General features: G+C 42.7%; 1 protein-coding gene across 1 annotated transcript in view; it reads right to left on the bottom strand.

The window, feature by feature from the left end:
- The window catches only part of LOC122797781 (cytochrome c1, heme protein, mitochondrial), a 160,544-nt gene extending 152,450 nt beyond the window's left edge, over window positions 1-8,094 (bottom strand). Inside the window, exon 1 of the mRNA XM_044066302.1 lies at window positions 8,080-8,094. Within this exon, the coding sequence (XP_043922237.1) occupies window positions 8,080-8,094 (15 nt within the window). The remainder of the gene's footprint in view (window positions 1-8,079) is intronic.
- Window positions 8,095-15,788: the final 7,694 nt, after the last annotated feature.

A 15,788-nucleotide genomic window follows, 5' to 3' on the forward strand; every position in this document is an offset into this window, starting at 1 on the left:
GAACTCACTTGCCCTGGGTTATACTGTGCCAATTTTGAGAAAAAAGTGCTAATTTTCCTCCTAACGGTGCTGCCAGGAGACAAGTGCTTGGTGCAGGCAGGGGGAAGTCATTGGGACCGTTTCCTGTAAGGTTGTGATTTGTCTTCTCCAACTTTGGAGGTAGAAGCACCCCATTGCTTTGACCTGTATGAACCTTGTGCCTGGGATCTGCCTCTAGGGCATCTGGATATGCCCCTTTGAGATCTGTCTGACACAGGAAAGGACCAATTCTTTGTTGGCCAGTGTCTACTAAGCCTAGGTGGCTGTACTTGTAAAAAAACTGACAGTTTGCATAGATTTAGCTTTGTCCTCCATTTTCTTTAACACCTCTTCTGCCTCAACACCAAACAAAGTATCATGCTGTAAAGGTGCATCTAATAATTTAACTTTCACATGATCAGGCAGATTTTGTTCCTATAACCAAGCATGCCTCCTAATTACAGAACCCGTAACTGCGGCCCTGCAGGAGGCCTCCAAAGAATCAAAACCACATTGCAAAGTATGTTTTCCAACTTGTTCAGCTGCATGCAATAAATCCTGCATTTCCTTGTTTTCTGCACAATCAGAGTTTAACATTTTCTTTTTAAGCAATGCCATGACATGTTGCTGATATTTGAGCATATGAAACTGACAGTTTAAAGCCCTTATAGCCAAGGTAGCAGATGTGTAAACCTTTTTTCCCCATCTATCCAGTGCCCTAGAATCTCTGTCAGAGGGGGTAGGGTTTTTTTGCAGCGGAAGCCTCAACTCCTTTGGGACCCTGTGAAATGGTCTCTGGGTCTGCAGCAGGGTTTTTAGAAAGGAATTTATGAGAGCCAGGAACCCTGTAATATCTATCAGGCTTAACAGGAGCTGGAAGTAAGGAGTCAGGGGTAAGACTAGACTCCAAAAACACATCATCTACAATGTCTAACACAGGTGGAATTGCTAGAGGCCTGTGTTGAGGTAGTAAAAGGAAATCTCTTGAGCCTCTTTTTAGATTCTGAAAAATCTTGGCTCTCCCTGTGGAAATGCTCCCTCATGGTATGCAAGGTCTCCCCAAAAGAATAGTCCTCTGGAGGAGAAGCTGAAGGTATAGATTCTTCAGCATCAGAATCCTCATAGGGGGGAAGAGAATATTCCTGCTCAGAAGAGGAATCAGAAGAAATAGAAACCTGATCTGAAGATTCATAGTCAGTCTCTTGCCTAGGCCTCTTATCAGGAGGGGGATGGGAACCCCTGATCAAGGTAATCAAGTCTTCGGCCATTTTGGGCATCTGTTTTTTGGGCATAGAGGCCTGTCCACGTGGCTCTTGAGTTTGTTTCTTTGCTTTAGAAAGTGCTTTAGTCTTTGCCTTTGAAGCTGAAGTCGGTTTAATGTAAAGATGTTTAGGTCTGAATACACCCTCAGAAGCCGGTGCCTGCTCAACGGCTCCGGACCCATCTGAGGGAATAGTATCCGAGGCTCCAATACTTTGAGTTTCCAGTGGCATGGCCGACTCCACATGGGAGTCGGTAGTGGCCTGTGACTCTAAAGTAGCGGGCGTCAGGGGCTGTGAAAGAACCTCACTGAGAACCGGCGACTGGCTTAGGAGAAGCTTTGTCGTTGGTTTTGGGCCTCGGTTGTTTATCTCTCTCCTTTTCTTTGCATTTTTTGTGAACTCCAGTAGTCGGATGGCTATCCGACGACATTTCTGGATAATTAAACCGGCATCCAAAATAGTTTAAAGCAAAATCATGCCGACGCTTTATGGTGCGTTAGTTAAATCTAGCACAAAACAGACAACCAGAAACGTTTTGATCAGGGCCTAGGCAAGGAATACATAAGAATGAAAGTCCTTATGAGGTATTGCTTTCCACAAGAAATACAATTATTTACTTTTTCTGACATCGGTCTGGAGCAAGAAAAAGTTTCCCCAACGGGGTACTTAGCTTTATTGAAGACTTCGGATCTGAAATTCAAACACGAAAATCTCAGGAGTCGGCCGACCAGCACTTGCAAACTGCTTCTGCTTCGGGCACCACGCGGCAAGAAAGACTGAAGAAAATGGCGTCGGCACCTTCTTTTATACCCCTGACAACCTGAGATCAGGGAAGGGGCGACAGCAGCCGACGCAGGACCCAAGACTTTGGAATTCAGGCCGACCGAGGGCAACCTGCCAGCAGGATTACCCAAATGTAATGACTGCAACAGTGAAACACGAAGAACATAGGTCTAAACACTACTGCAACCCTAGCCATCAATTCTATTTTGCACTCCTCAAGTTGTGTAATGGCTGGGGCATTTAAAAGGTGCCGTAAAGCTTTGGAAGCTGAATGGCTGGTCTGATTCTTTGCAAGACGCCCCCACACAACATAGGCTTCTGCAATAGTGCTCTAATGATCAATGTTTTTCACGTATCGTTAATCATGTTTGTATTCACTAAAAGCTGAGCAGCTGTCCACTTGCTTCCCGATTCCATGTCAAGTGACACTCACTTTCTGATGATGCAACTATAGGGACAGTTTATGCTGAGCAGGTATTTTCTGTAAACTGCCTCAGATCTCAGCACAAATTCAGGGTGGTCACTCAGACAATTAATGTATTTATATTCAAATAAAAAAACAGAACATGTTAAGACTCCATTTAAAGTCAACAATGCTTGGCATATAGTTGTCTACATGGGATAATCAGTTGTAGGAAGAAAACCATGGGTATGGGAATAAGCACAGGTAACTATAGTAAAGGGTGCTCATATTAGACACTGAATGCATTAGTGCTTGAATGAAAATTGTCATAGCTGGACAAAATATTCCAAAACATAAGATGGAATGAAGATAAGGATGAATCAATAATGGCAATGCTGACAAAGATGAAAATGAAGGCAATGATGTTGACAACGAAGAGACAGTGATGAATAAGGTTGACAATGACAGATTCAATGACACTCCAGATGAAGGTGTATTGACTATGGTGAAGCGACAATGTTTACTAAGACAAATGAGGCAGATGAAGATGCGATGATGCGAATGAAAATGTTGCCAAAAATTAATATGGAGGAACAATGAAGCTGATGTTAATGCAGATGCAATCAATGTGATTACAACAAGGAAGATAACAGTGAAAGTGAAGATGACAATGAAAATGCAATTACAATGCTTAAGGAGTTAAGGCGACAAGACTTGAAAAATGAAGATGGTGGTGACTGACAAAAGGAGGTACTGCCAGCACTTTTAGCTGGAATTATATAAATTATATGTCATTTGTGAATATCAAACTGAATTACACAAGATACTGGTGTTACAAATGTATTAGAACTGTATGTCATATATACAAACTGATTTGTACAGACATTTGTGCTGAAAAGGTATTTGTAAAGTGCTTGCATTTAAATGTATTCAGTGTGCCTTACTGAAGAAAAATTGTTTGTCTTTCGGCTTTTCCCGGTTAGGGGTCGCCACAGCGGAACTCCGGTCCACTAATTTATTTATTTATTTATTTTATTTATTTTACATTTGTTAACCGGGAGAGTCCGACTGGATACATGTCCATTTTCAGCGGAGGCCCGGGGAGAAAAGCTCCAAGTACATAACAGACATATGAACATTGTTAATGCAAAAAAAGGAAGATAGTTGAGTTCTAAATACAATATAAAGATACATCACATCTTGGGAAAAAAAAAACAGCAGCATATAAAAAAACATAGTTCAGTTACAAAGGCGAGGCACCTTGTTAAAAGCTTAGGATAGTGAGGTAAGAGAAGGGTAAATGATAGTGGTTAATCAGGTTTGGAACAGGGACATTGCCAGAGAGTATTGAGATGGGGTTTAAGCTTTTTTGAATTGTAGGAGTGAGGGTTCTGAGGTGAGCATGGTGGTAGGAGTTCCACATTTACCTACAAAGTTTGAGAATAGAGAATCCCCAGCAGAATTATTGGCTTTGGTAGTTTGAGCTAAGATCTTATTGGAGGAGAAAGATTGCAGGTTAATATAGGGTGAATGATGTTTTTCAGAGCTGGTGTTTTCTCTGGGTGATACAGTATCTGGTGAGCCGTTTTGAGTTGGTTGAAATGGAGTTGGCTGGAAAACTCTAACCACCCTAGTTGCTTCAAGTTAGTGCAGTGGTGCGTTCTAAAGGTGGAATTTGTGGCAAATCTAGCTATGTGATTGTAACAAGAAGCAAGTTTGTTAAGGTTGTTTTGTTTAGGTTTGTAAAGAGGGGGGAGGCATAGAAAAGAGTTGATAGTAGGTGTGTGCTGGCAATTGTAATTTTAGCGTGAGGAGTGAGAAAGTGTTTTACTTTATAGAGAGCCAAGCTTTTTTATTGACGGTTTTGATGGTAAGATTGAAATGGGTGTCAAATTTAGAGTTATCAATGGTAACACCTAATAGCTTTGTGTGAGCTTCTGGTGATATAGTGATTCCATTGGAGGATGCATGGGTAAATTTTTTTAGTTAGAAATTAAGTTTTTTGTTTGTTTTAAAAATGTAAAAACCCATTTATTATTTAAAGGTTTTTGGGGTAAAGTGGGTCTCAGGGGGGAAACAGTTGAGGAAAAAACTTTGGGATATGGAATAGCCAGGTAATTGGGGTCATAAAAAGATTGAAGAAAGGCGAATAAATTTTAACTCCAATTAAAAAGATGGAATGAAGATAAGGATGAATCAATAATGGCAATGCTGACAAAGATGAAAATGAAGGCAATGATGTTGACAACGAAGAGACAGTGATGAATAAGGGGTGACAATGACGGATTCAATGACACTCCAGATGAAGGTGTATTGACTATGGTGAAGCGATAATGTTTACTAAGACAAATGAGGCAGATGAAGATGCGATGATGCGAATGAAAATGTTGCCAAAAATTAATATGGAGGAACAATGAAGCTGATGTTAATGCAGATGCAATCAATGTGATTACAACAAGGAAGATAACAGTGAAAGTGAAGATGACAATGAAAATGCAATTACAATGCTTAAGGAGTTAAGGCGACAAGACTTGAAAAATGAAGATGGTGGTGACTGACAAAAGGAGGTACTGCCAGCACTTTTAGCTGGAATTATATAAATTATATGTCATTTGTGAATATCAAACTGAATTACACAAGATACTGGTGTTACAAATGTATTAGAACTGTATGTCATATATACAAACTGATTTGTACAGACATTTGTGCTGAAAAGGTATTTGTAAAGTGCTTGCGTTTAAATGTATTCAGTGTGCCTTACTGAATAAAAATTGTTTGTCTTTAGCTTTTCGGTTAGGGTACATACAGCGGAACTCCGGTCCACTAATGATTGGCAGGAGATTTTTACGGTGCCGAGTTGCCAGCTTGACGCCAAACCTTCAACAAAGACACGCCCATTCACGCATGTCTTTCGGAACTCCACTCGACTGCGGGGAGGACATGCAGACTACACATAGAAGGCACTCCCCGCACTCCAGCCGAGAATCGAACGGGAGAACCTCTTGCGAGGCAACAACACTACTGCTGCACCACCGCGGATTCTGAAGAGGAAAGAAAAGCACATGCATTATTGTAACTGCTTGAATGTACATGTTTTAACAGAGGAAACTGGAGGGTTAACCTCCGTCCAGAAAACTTTAGAAAAATATCTGAAATTAAATCACTTTATAGACTAGGCCATAAATATGATATCTCACAGGTTTCAAGGCAGCCAGAGAGACAGTCTGTACTGGGAAATTTCTGTATCGTCTTTAGGGTGACTTAATTACTGGTCTTGAAGTGTGGAGGAATGCAACTGTTTTATGACTTGCAGCACTTGCCAAAGATCTGGAGTCCATGTGTGTGTATTTTTATAGGTAGGTGCCAAGTTTTGCCAGCTTCCAGCAATGTGGGTTTTGCATGGGAACTTGAAGTCAGAGGAACAGAAATGTCAGCCTTCAAAGCTATCCCAGCAGTAATATTTCAGATATTCTGAGAAGTCTCAGGGAGACTGCGCATTCTGTATTCGGTCTTAGAACTGATGAGAACCATTTACCACATCATCTGCCTTGCTCTATTAAGTAAGTTATTAGGGTATCGTAACTCTCAGGCACAGTCAGGCATATAGGGAAGCTTAGTTTAGATAGTGTTTTTCTTTGAGCCTGTCCTGCAATGTTATTTTAAATATTTCCTGTGATTAGAATTCTGATGTCACTGTGAATATGTACCAAGTATTACCTTGTTCTTTTATTATTTATTAGTAAATATATTTAAACCTTTCATTGTGGCTGATCTTTGTAGAGATATTTAAGTTCTTAGAGTACTTTTATATTTATTTGGTAATCACTGTGTGGGCCACTCCTAACAGCCTTGCCCTAGGTCAAACTACCATATGTATTAGTATTAATATTACACACTAAAATTGGACACCCTTTGTTAAGGGCCTTAAAAGTAACTGCCAAGGGGTTCTGGTGGCAGTGGTAACAACCTTATAGTTTTGGCAGAAGGGGACATAGCTAATAAAGCTGTGCCAGCCTTTCCCATGTGTGTATACATATAAAACAAATCTCCAAGAGTGTGTCAGCTACTTGGGCAAGGGCATGAAGCACTAGTTGGACAGAGACAGGGTGGAAGGACTTGCTTGGAACCCTGACTAAGGAGTCAACTCTATAGCTGTGCCAGTGGAGTCTTACTGGGGATCTGGAGAAAGGGGGAGAAACCAGCCCAGGACTGACTGTGGTCTCTTAAGGGAACCTGCACTTGATGCAGAGAGCTGTATCTGGAAATACCGTGTGTGTACCTGTTATCCTCCCAGTGAATGTTCCCCACAGGTGCCAGTGGTGAGGATTGAGGCTCCATTATTACTGGGCCAGAAGAGTCGTCACAGTGATGTACATCATTTTTCACTGGCACATCACTGCATTATCTTCATTACATTTCTACTGTTACCACTACTGTATCATTTTTACTGCCTCATCATTACATCATATTCATCACTATCGTATATTCATCTTCACTGACGTGATGGAAATGATGCAGTGTAAAAAGCATATGAAAATGATAAAATACCCAATTCATTTCACTGTATCATTTTTACCACAACTGCACCTTCGTATCTTTTGCCATTTTTCACTCTACCTTCACTGTGTTACCTTCACCGTATCTCGTCAATATGTACCTCTTCATTATACTCACTGTATTTTCACTTGCAATGTCACTGCATCTTCAAATATCTGTCATTTTCTTTACCATCTCTGCATCTTCAACATCGTCAACCTTCCTTCACCACCACTGTGTCACTGGCATCATCACATCTTCATCCTAACCACCTTCACTGCATTCATCACATCATATTCTTTGCATCTCCATCTGCAAAGTCATCACCTCTTCATCACTGTCATAATCATATCTTCATTTTCTTTTCATCATGTCAAGGTACCTTCATCATCCCCTCTCATATTCACTGCATCTTCCTTTTCATAGATGAGAATATTCCCAACATATTTATTCTAGCATTATGCCACTGAATATTTAACAAAAACATCCTTTACTGTAGTGGTATCACGGAGATGATTCACATACCCCTAACTTTTCTTTTAAAAGTGATTATCTCATGGCAGACAACTACTACATCTGCATTAGTGTACAATCAGCATCATATACTTCACAAGGAATTTTATACAAAATGAATCTCACACTTACTGGTGTTTATCGAGGTGTCTGACTAAATGACTAACTGCTCTGGATTTATATGCTGAAATCTACTATAGGAGAAAACACCTACTTACAGTAACTTTAGGTTTTTACTGCTTTCACTCAAAGCACACTGCGTCACAACTGCATAATCAGAAGGCAAGGTCATGTGACTGAATCAAGTAGCAACTTGACAGTTGCTCAGCATGTGATACATATAGTAAACTTGTGTTTGAATTCAACCTAACTCCACTGCAGTACAAACTATGTACTTTAAAATTAGAGTCAACTTTACATGAGAACATAACTGCAGCAAAAAGAAAAGGTTAAAAACCTTTGCACTTCATCTTTAATACTAGGTCAGACATATTCATCTCCTATGGAAACCATCACCCCTATGCACAAACCTGGCTTCCATTATAGCTTCAAGCCCCCTCATACCTTGGAAGATGACATCTCCCAACACAATGTAAAAGGACTAAATTAACCCATGATAAAAAGTACAGTTGTGTACACTTACCAAAAATGTAGATGTTTGAGTGTATTCACTGTTGCAGTCATCACATTTCGGTTATCTGCTTGCAGTAGCCCTCAGTCGGCCTGATTAACAAAGTCTTGGGTCCTGCGTCAGTTGCTGTCCCTTCTTCCATGACGTCAGGTCATCAGGAGTATAAAACATGCAGCCGACACCATTACATCACTTTTTCTTGCCCCAGATGTCAGGTGCCCCCTAATGGGAAGCAATTTAAATCTATAAATATACAAGGTTATGCCTCCAACAAAAAAGCAAATACACCAAAAAGCTTTTGAGCATAGTAAAGGAGAGTAAAGGTATAGCCAAAAGAAGCAAGGGGGCTGGAGGGAGGGTCACGAGGACTGCAACAGTGAATACACTCCAACATCTACATTTATGGTAAGTGTACACAACTGTTCTATGTCTTCGTGTTTCACTGTTGCAGTCATCACATTTGGGTAGATTCTGAAAGCTAAGGATGGGAGGAGGAATTTAGATAGCATTAGGACCAGCTATAAGGCCCTGCAAGACTGCAGTGGCAAAGACAGCTCTGGATTTAGAGAAAATTGGCAAATGGTAATGCTTGGTGAAAGTATGTACAGAACTCCAGGTAGCAGCTTCTAGGATGTCCCTGGTAGGGAAGCCTCTGAGAAAGGCTGTAGAGGTAGATGCAGCCCTGGTTGAGTGAGGTCTGATCCACTGTGGGATAGGTTTTCCACGGTGCTTGTAGCAGAAATGAATTCAATGGCCTATCCATTTGGAAATGGTTTGCTTTGAAATAGCTTTCCCCTCTGCCCCTGCAGCAAACGCCAACAGCAGTTGTTCAGATTTCCTTTGAGGTTTAGTCCTGTCCAAGTAGAATCTAAGTTGTCTGTGCAAACCAAAAGAGTGCAGTATCCGTTCCCCCTTGTTCTGTGGATTAGGAAAGAAGGTTGGCAAATGAATGGACTGATTAAGGGCCACACTGGATACAGACTTGGGCATGAAGGATGGACTGGTCCTGATGGACACCCTGTCCGCATGAAAGATGATGAAAGGCTCCACTGCCATGAGGGCCTGTAATTCAGATAGCCTTCTTGCTGAAGTGATTGCTAAAAGAAAAGCTGTTTTTCCAAGAAAGGAATTTTAAGTCTGCAGTAGCAGCTGGCTCGAAAGGGGAAGAGTGAGTTTCTCCAATACAAAAAGTTAGGGTCCCAGGCTGGGGTTGGAGCTCTCCTGGGTGATCGTAAATTTTTAGCCCCTCTGAGGAACTGCTTGAGCAGTGATGAGAGAGGAGGGGTGGTTCTGTGTTATAATGAGATGAAATGGCTGAGGCGTGAATTTTGATGGAGGAGAAAGACAGGCCCTTGTGAAGCATCTCAGTTAAGTCTTGTAAAATATGAGGTAAATTGGGCACTGCTGTGCTCATCCCTTGAGACTGGTTCCAGGCACAGAATCTTTTCCATTTTTCAGCATAAGATTTTCTAGTACTAGGCCTCCTTGCCTGTAAAATGATATCCATCACTGGCTTACTGAGGGATGGTAAAGGAGAGATTAGGTAATTAGCCAGGCTGCTAGGTTCAGGGTTTGAAGTAGGTGCAGAATCTGGTTCTCCTGCTGAGACAATAGGGTAGGAGTCTGAGGCAGGTGCCATGGGGCCAAAAGTGACACGCTGCACAAGAAGGGGTACCAGTGTTGGCGTGGCCAGTCTGGTGCAATCAAAATCATCCTTGGTTTGTCTTTAAAGGAAACCAAGCATCCACTTTCCAAGCTTGTTTGTAGGGAGTCCTTGTGCAAAAGCTGCCCAATTGGTAGTTCTGGGGGGAGGCAAACAGGTCTATATCTGGGTTCCCCCATTTGCTTGTCAACATGTTGAAAATCCTTGGTTCCAGTTTCCACTCGTGTGGGTCCATGAGATTTCTGCTTAGTTCGTCTGCCAGTGCATTTAGTTTTCCTGGCAGGAATTGAGCTTGTAGATGCACTTGACAGCTCAGGGATGTGTTCCACTATGCCATGGCTAGTCTGCATAGGGGGTAAGAATGTGTACCCCCCTGCTTGTTTATGTACCACATAACAGTGGTGTTGTCTGTCTTTACCATTAATTGTCCTGGAAGATTGTGGTCCTTGAAGGCTGTCAGAGCATTCTGCACAGCTAACATTTCTTTTTGACTGATACGCAGGTGCATTTGACTTGGGTTCCATTTGCCCTGAATGCACTTCCCTGCTAGATGTGCCCCCCCCCCCCCATGCATAGTCTGATGAGTCTGTTAGGGTTTGAGTGGCAGGGGGTAGTGTGAATGGTAGTCCCTTGTTTTGGTGGCAAGTCTCTGCCCACCAAAGGAACTCTAGGTGGTAGGCAAGGTATGACAGGAATCATAGCTTCTAGGTCCTGAGAATGTTGACAACATAGGCTTTTTAGATACCATTGTAGTTTCCTCATATGCAGTCTTGCATATGGAATTAGAAGAATGCAGGAGGCCATGAACCCCAAGGCTTGTAGTATTTGCCTTGCAGACAGCAGGGTTTTTGTGGCCACTTGTTTGAAGTAGGTTGTTCAAGTGAATTTGTTTCTGACATGAGGAAAGCCATCTGGGAAGTTGTATTCAAGCTTGCTCCCAGGAATATAATTTGTTGACATGGTACCAGGTGTGATTTCTTTTTGTTTATGGTGTACCCCCTAACAAGTTAACACACTTTGTACAGAGGCCAGATGATTCAAAAGTATGTCCTGGCTTTCTGCCTGAATTAGACAATCGTCCAGGTATGGATATATTTGAATATTTCTTTGCCTGCAAAATGCAATGACTGGAGCTAGGCACTTTGGCTTATCTACTGCGCCCAGGGTATTCACAAAGGACAGCGCAGAGAACAGATAGTGCGTGTATCCTGCGTAGATGTGTAGGTATCCCCTGCAAGATTCCCTGATTGGGATGTGCAGGTATGCTTCCTTTATTTGCCTAGCAGAGGGAGCAACTGGTGAAAAGTCAACATCTTGAATTTTGGAATCTCCAAAAAGGTGTTTAGAGTAGACAGGTCCAGGATAGGATGCTATGAATGGTCTTTTCTGGGTACCAGGAAAAGTCTCTAGTAGAAACCTTGTCCCTTTTCCTCTTCTGGTACCAAATTAACAGCCCCCATGCTTGAGAAAGTACTTGTTTTTGGGCCTCTGCCCACTGATTTGGGGATAGATCTGGCCACCCGCTTGGTGTTGGTAACGACTGGAAGTGAAATCTTTACCTCAGGGACACTACATTTAAAACCCATTTGTCCTGGATGATGAGTTCCCAGCTCTTGGCATGAAGAGCAATCTTTCCCCCAAAGGGCCAGTCAGTTGAGAAGTGCTTGGCAGTTTTAAAAAGAAGTCATTGAGACAGTTTACCATAGGGGGGAGTTTTACTACTCCTAGATTTGGAAGTGTAGGCCCCCCCACTGCTTAGTCCTGTGCGTGCTCTGGGACTGAAGCCTGGGAGCTCTGCCGGATCTGGGTTTGGAATGAGAAGGTCTGGAAAAGGCAGGAAAGGAACAATTCTTGGAAAGCTAATGCCTACTAAACAGTTTGCATAGATTTAGCTTTTTCCTCCATCTTTTTAAGAACTTCTTCTGCCTTGTTGCCAAACAGGCGGTCCTGGTTTAAGGGAGCATCAAGTAACTTCGCTTTAACATGATCTGGCAAGGATTGTTCCTTAAGCCAAGCATGCCTTCTAAGTGCAGATCCAGTTACAGCAGCCCTGCAAGATGCCTCTAGTTAATCAAAACCACATTGCAAAGCATGTTTTCCAACTTGTTCAGCTGAATGCAGTAAATTCTGTAAATCCTTACTTTCAGCACAATCAGGAATCAACATCATTTTCTGTTTAAGCAATCCAATAATATGCTGCTGATACTTTAACATATGAAACTGGCAGTTTAAGGCCCTCATGGCAAGTTGCATAAGTGTATACATTCTTAACCCATCTATCTAGCGCCCTGGAGTCTCTATCAGAGGGGGTAGGATTTTTGGCAGTAGTAGCTTTAATGCCCTTGGGTCCCTGTGAAATGGTCTCAGGATCCACAGTAGGATTTCTAAAAAGGAACATGAGAGAGTCAGGGATCCTGTAACATCTATCAGGTTTTCTGGGAGCAGGAGGTAAAGAGTCAGGGGCCAAGCTAGATTCTGAAAAGGCATCATCAACAATGTCCAGTAGAGGAGGTATGGCTTAAGGCCTGAGTAAGAAATCCCCAAGCTTCTTTTTAAAATCACAGAAATCCTGACTTTCCCAACGAAAATGCTCCGAGAGTATGCAAGGTTTCACCAAAAGAGAAATCCTCTGGGAGGGAAGCAGAGGGAATAGAGTGTTCAGCATCAGAATCCTCATAGGTAGATAAGGGTAAACCCTGGTCATCAGAGGAAACAGAAAATTCAGAATCCTGGTCAGAAGTATCATAAGCAAACTCAGTCCTAGGTCTCTTAGAGGGGAGAAGGCTGGCTTCCCCTGATTAAAGTAACGAGGTCTTCAGCCATTCTTATTTGTTTTTTAGGCATACAGGCCTGACCATGCAGTCTGGGCATCAGTCTTCTAGGCATGGTTCAAGTTTTAGGCCTTGAAGAAGAAGATGGCGTCAGTTTAATACGCAAGTCTGTAGGCCTGAACACACCCTGAGAAGCCGGTGCCTGCACAGCGGCTCCAGACCCATCCAAGGTAGAGACATCCGCAGTTTCCACAGTTGAAGCATCTCACGGCATACCGGAATCCGAATGGGTCTCAGTAGAGGCCCGCGAATCAGAAGTAGCGGGTATCAGGGGCTGCGAAAGCACCTCACTGTGTACCAGCAGACTGGCTTAGGAGAAGTGTCGTCGGCAGCTTTGGACCTAGGTGGCGTGTCTGTCTTACCTTTGCATTTTTTCGGAATGCTGGTAGTCTGATGGCTTACCGATGACATTTCTGGATAATTGAACCGAGAACCGAAATATTTAGAAGCGTAAATATACCGACTTCAGATAGTTCGTGGTTTAAATAAGGCACAAAACCAGCAGTGAGGTATGTCGTGGTCAGGGCCTACGCGAGGAATACAGTACGAATGAAAATCTTTATTAGGAATTTGCTTTCCACAAGTAATGCAATTATTTACTTTTACTGACATCAGTTTAGAGCAAGAAAAAGGTTTTCCCAAATGGGGTACTTAGCTTTTAGTTGAAGACTTCGGTTCTGAAACTCGAAAACGAAAATTTCAGGAGTCGGCCGACCGGCACTTGCGAACTGCTTCTGCTTTCGGCACCGCACGGCAAGAAAGACTAACGTAATGGCATCAACTGCATGTTTTATACCCCGGACGACCTGACGTCACAGAAGAATGGACAGCAACCGACGCAGGACCCAAGACTTTGTTAATCAGGCCGACTGAGGGCTACTGCAAGTAGATAACCCAAATGTGAGGACTGCAAAAGTGATGACTGCAACAGTGAAACACAAAGAACATCTTCTCATTAATTTCTCCTATCCATCAATTCCACCTATCACAGTTGTTACCAGCAATTAATGAATTATTTGCAAATGAGTATTTTATCCCCAGGATCCAGTGAAACTGTATCTGAACTGTAAACTCTAGGTCTCTGCTCGAGCCTTTCTGCACTGCTGTCAAGCCAAGACATGTGGAACACTGCTGACACAACAGCAACCAAAGGGAAAATACAACTGTGCAAGACCTTGTAACAATACAGGTTTGAGTAGATCACTATTACAGTGGTCCTGACTAGCAAAACTGTAGCAGTCAACTCCTGGACATTCAGACAGACTACAAGAGCTCCAAATCATTCCTACTAAAGGCATGGAAGACACATTCCCAGTGCAACTCCCAATGCCATATTACCACTTTCTTGCGCACTGAATCAAAGCTCCTGAAAGCTCTGCCTGAACATGATTCAGGAGGAAAGTACAGTCGTGTACACTTACACTAAATGTAGATGTTCGAGTGTATTCACTGTAGCAGTCATTACGTTTGGGTAATCTGCTTGCAGGTTGCCCTCAGTTGGCCTGATTAACAAAGTCTTGGGTCCTGCGTCGGTTGCTGTCCCTTTTTCCATGACGTCAGGTTATCAGGGGTATAAAACATGCAGCTGAAGCCATTACATCAGTTTTTCTTGCCACAGATGTCAAGTGCCCCCTCCCTAATGGGGAGCAAATAAACAAAAACACAATAGTATACCTCCAACAAAACGCAAATACACCAAAAAGGCTTTTAAGCATAGCAAAGGAAAGTAGAGGTAAAGCCAGAAGAAGTTAGGGGGCTGGAGGGAGGGTAACCAAGACTGCAACAGTGAATACACTCGAATTTCTACATTTATGTTAAGTGTACACAACTGTACTATGTTCTTCGTGTTTCACTGTTGCAGTCATTACACTTGGGTAGATTCCCAAAGCTATGGTTGGGAGGAGGAGTTTATATAGCATTAGGGCCAGCTATAAGGCCCTGCAAGACAGCAGTGGCAAAGTCAGCTCTGGATTTAGAAAAAATTGGCAAATGATAATGCTTGGTGAAAGTATGTACAGAACTCCAGGTAGCAGCTTCCAGGATGTCCCTGGTAGGAACACCTCTGAGAAAGGCTGCAGAAGTAGATGCAGCCCTGCTGGAGTGAGATCTGATCCCATGGGGGATAGGTTTTCCATGGTGCTTATAGCAGAAATTAATGCAATGGCTTATCCATTTACAAATGGTTTGTTTTGAAATAGCCTTCCCCTCTGCCCCTGCAGCAAATGCTACCAGCAGTTCAGATTTTCTTTGAGGTTTAGTCCTGTCCAAGTAGAATCTAAGCTGTCTGTGCACATCCAAGGAATGTAGAATCCGTTCCCTTTTGTTCTGTGGATTGGGAAAGAAGGTTGGCAAATTAATGGACTGATTAAGAGCCACACTGGATACCACCTTGGGCAAGAAGGATGGATCGGTCCTGACTGACTCCCTGTCCGCATGAAAGATGATGAAAGGCTCCACTGCCATAAGGGCCTGTAATTCAGATGTCCTTCTAGCTGAAGTGACTGCTAAAAGGAAAGCTGTTTTCCAAGAAAGAAATTTTAAGTCTGCAGTAGCAGCTGGTTCGAAAAGAGATAGAATGAGTTTCTCCAATACAAAGTTAAGGTCCCAGGCTGGGGTTGGAGCTCTCCTGGGTGGTCTCAAATATTTGGCCCCTCTGAGGTACTGCTTGAGCAGAGGATGAGAGAAGAAGGGAGGTTCTGTGTTATAATGAGCTGAAATGACTGAGGTGTGGATTTTAATGGAGGAAAGACAGGCCCTTGTGAAGCATCTCAGTTAAGTATTGCAAAATCTGAGGTAAATTGGGTGCTGCTCTGCTCATCCCTTGAGACTGGTTCCAAACACAGAATCTTTTCCATTTTTCAGCATAAGATTTTCCTAGTACTACGCCTCCTTGCCTCTAAAATGACATCCATCACAGGTTTGCTGAGGGATAAGGGTGAGTTTAAGTAATTAGCCAGGCTGCAAGGTTCAATGTTGGAAGCTGAGAGTGCAGAATCTGGTTCTCCTGCTGAGACAGTAGGGAAGGGGTCTGAGGCAAGTGCCATGGAGATAACTGCACCACACTGCGCAGGAAGGGGTACCAGTGTTGGCGCAGCCAGTCTGGTGCAATCAAAATCATCCTTGGTTTGTCCCGTTTGACTTTTAGAAG

Source organism: Protopterus annectens, chromosome 3.part1, assembly GCF_019279795.1.
Source record: "Protopterus annectens isolate FY-2018-M chromosome 3.part1, PAN1.0, whole genome shotgun sequence".
NCBI lineage: Eukaryota > Metazoa > Chordata > Ceratodontiformes > Protopteridae > Protopterus > Protopterus annectens.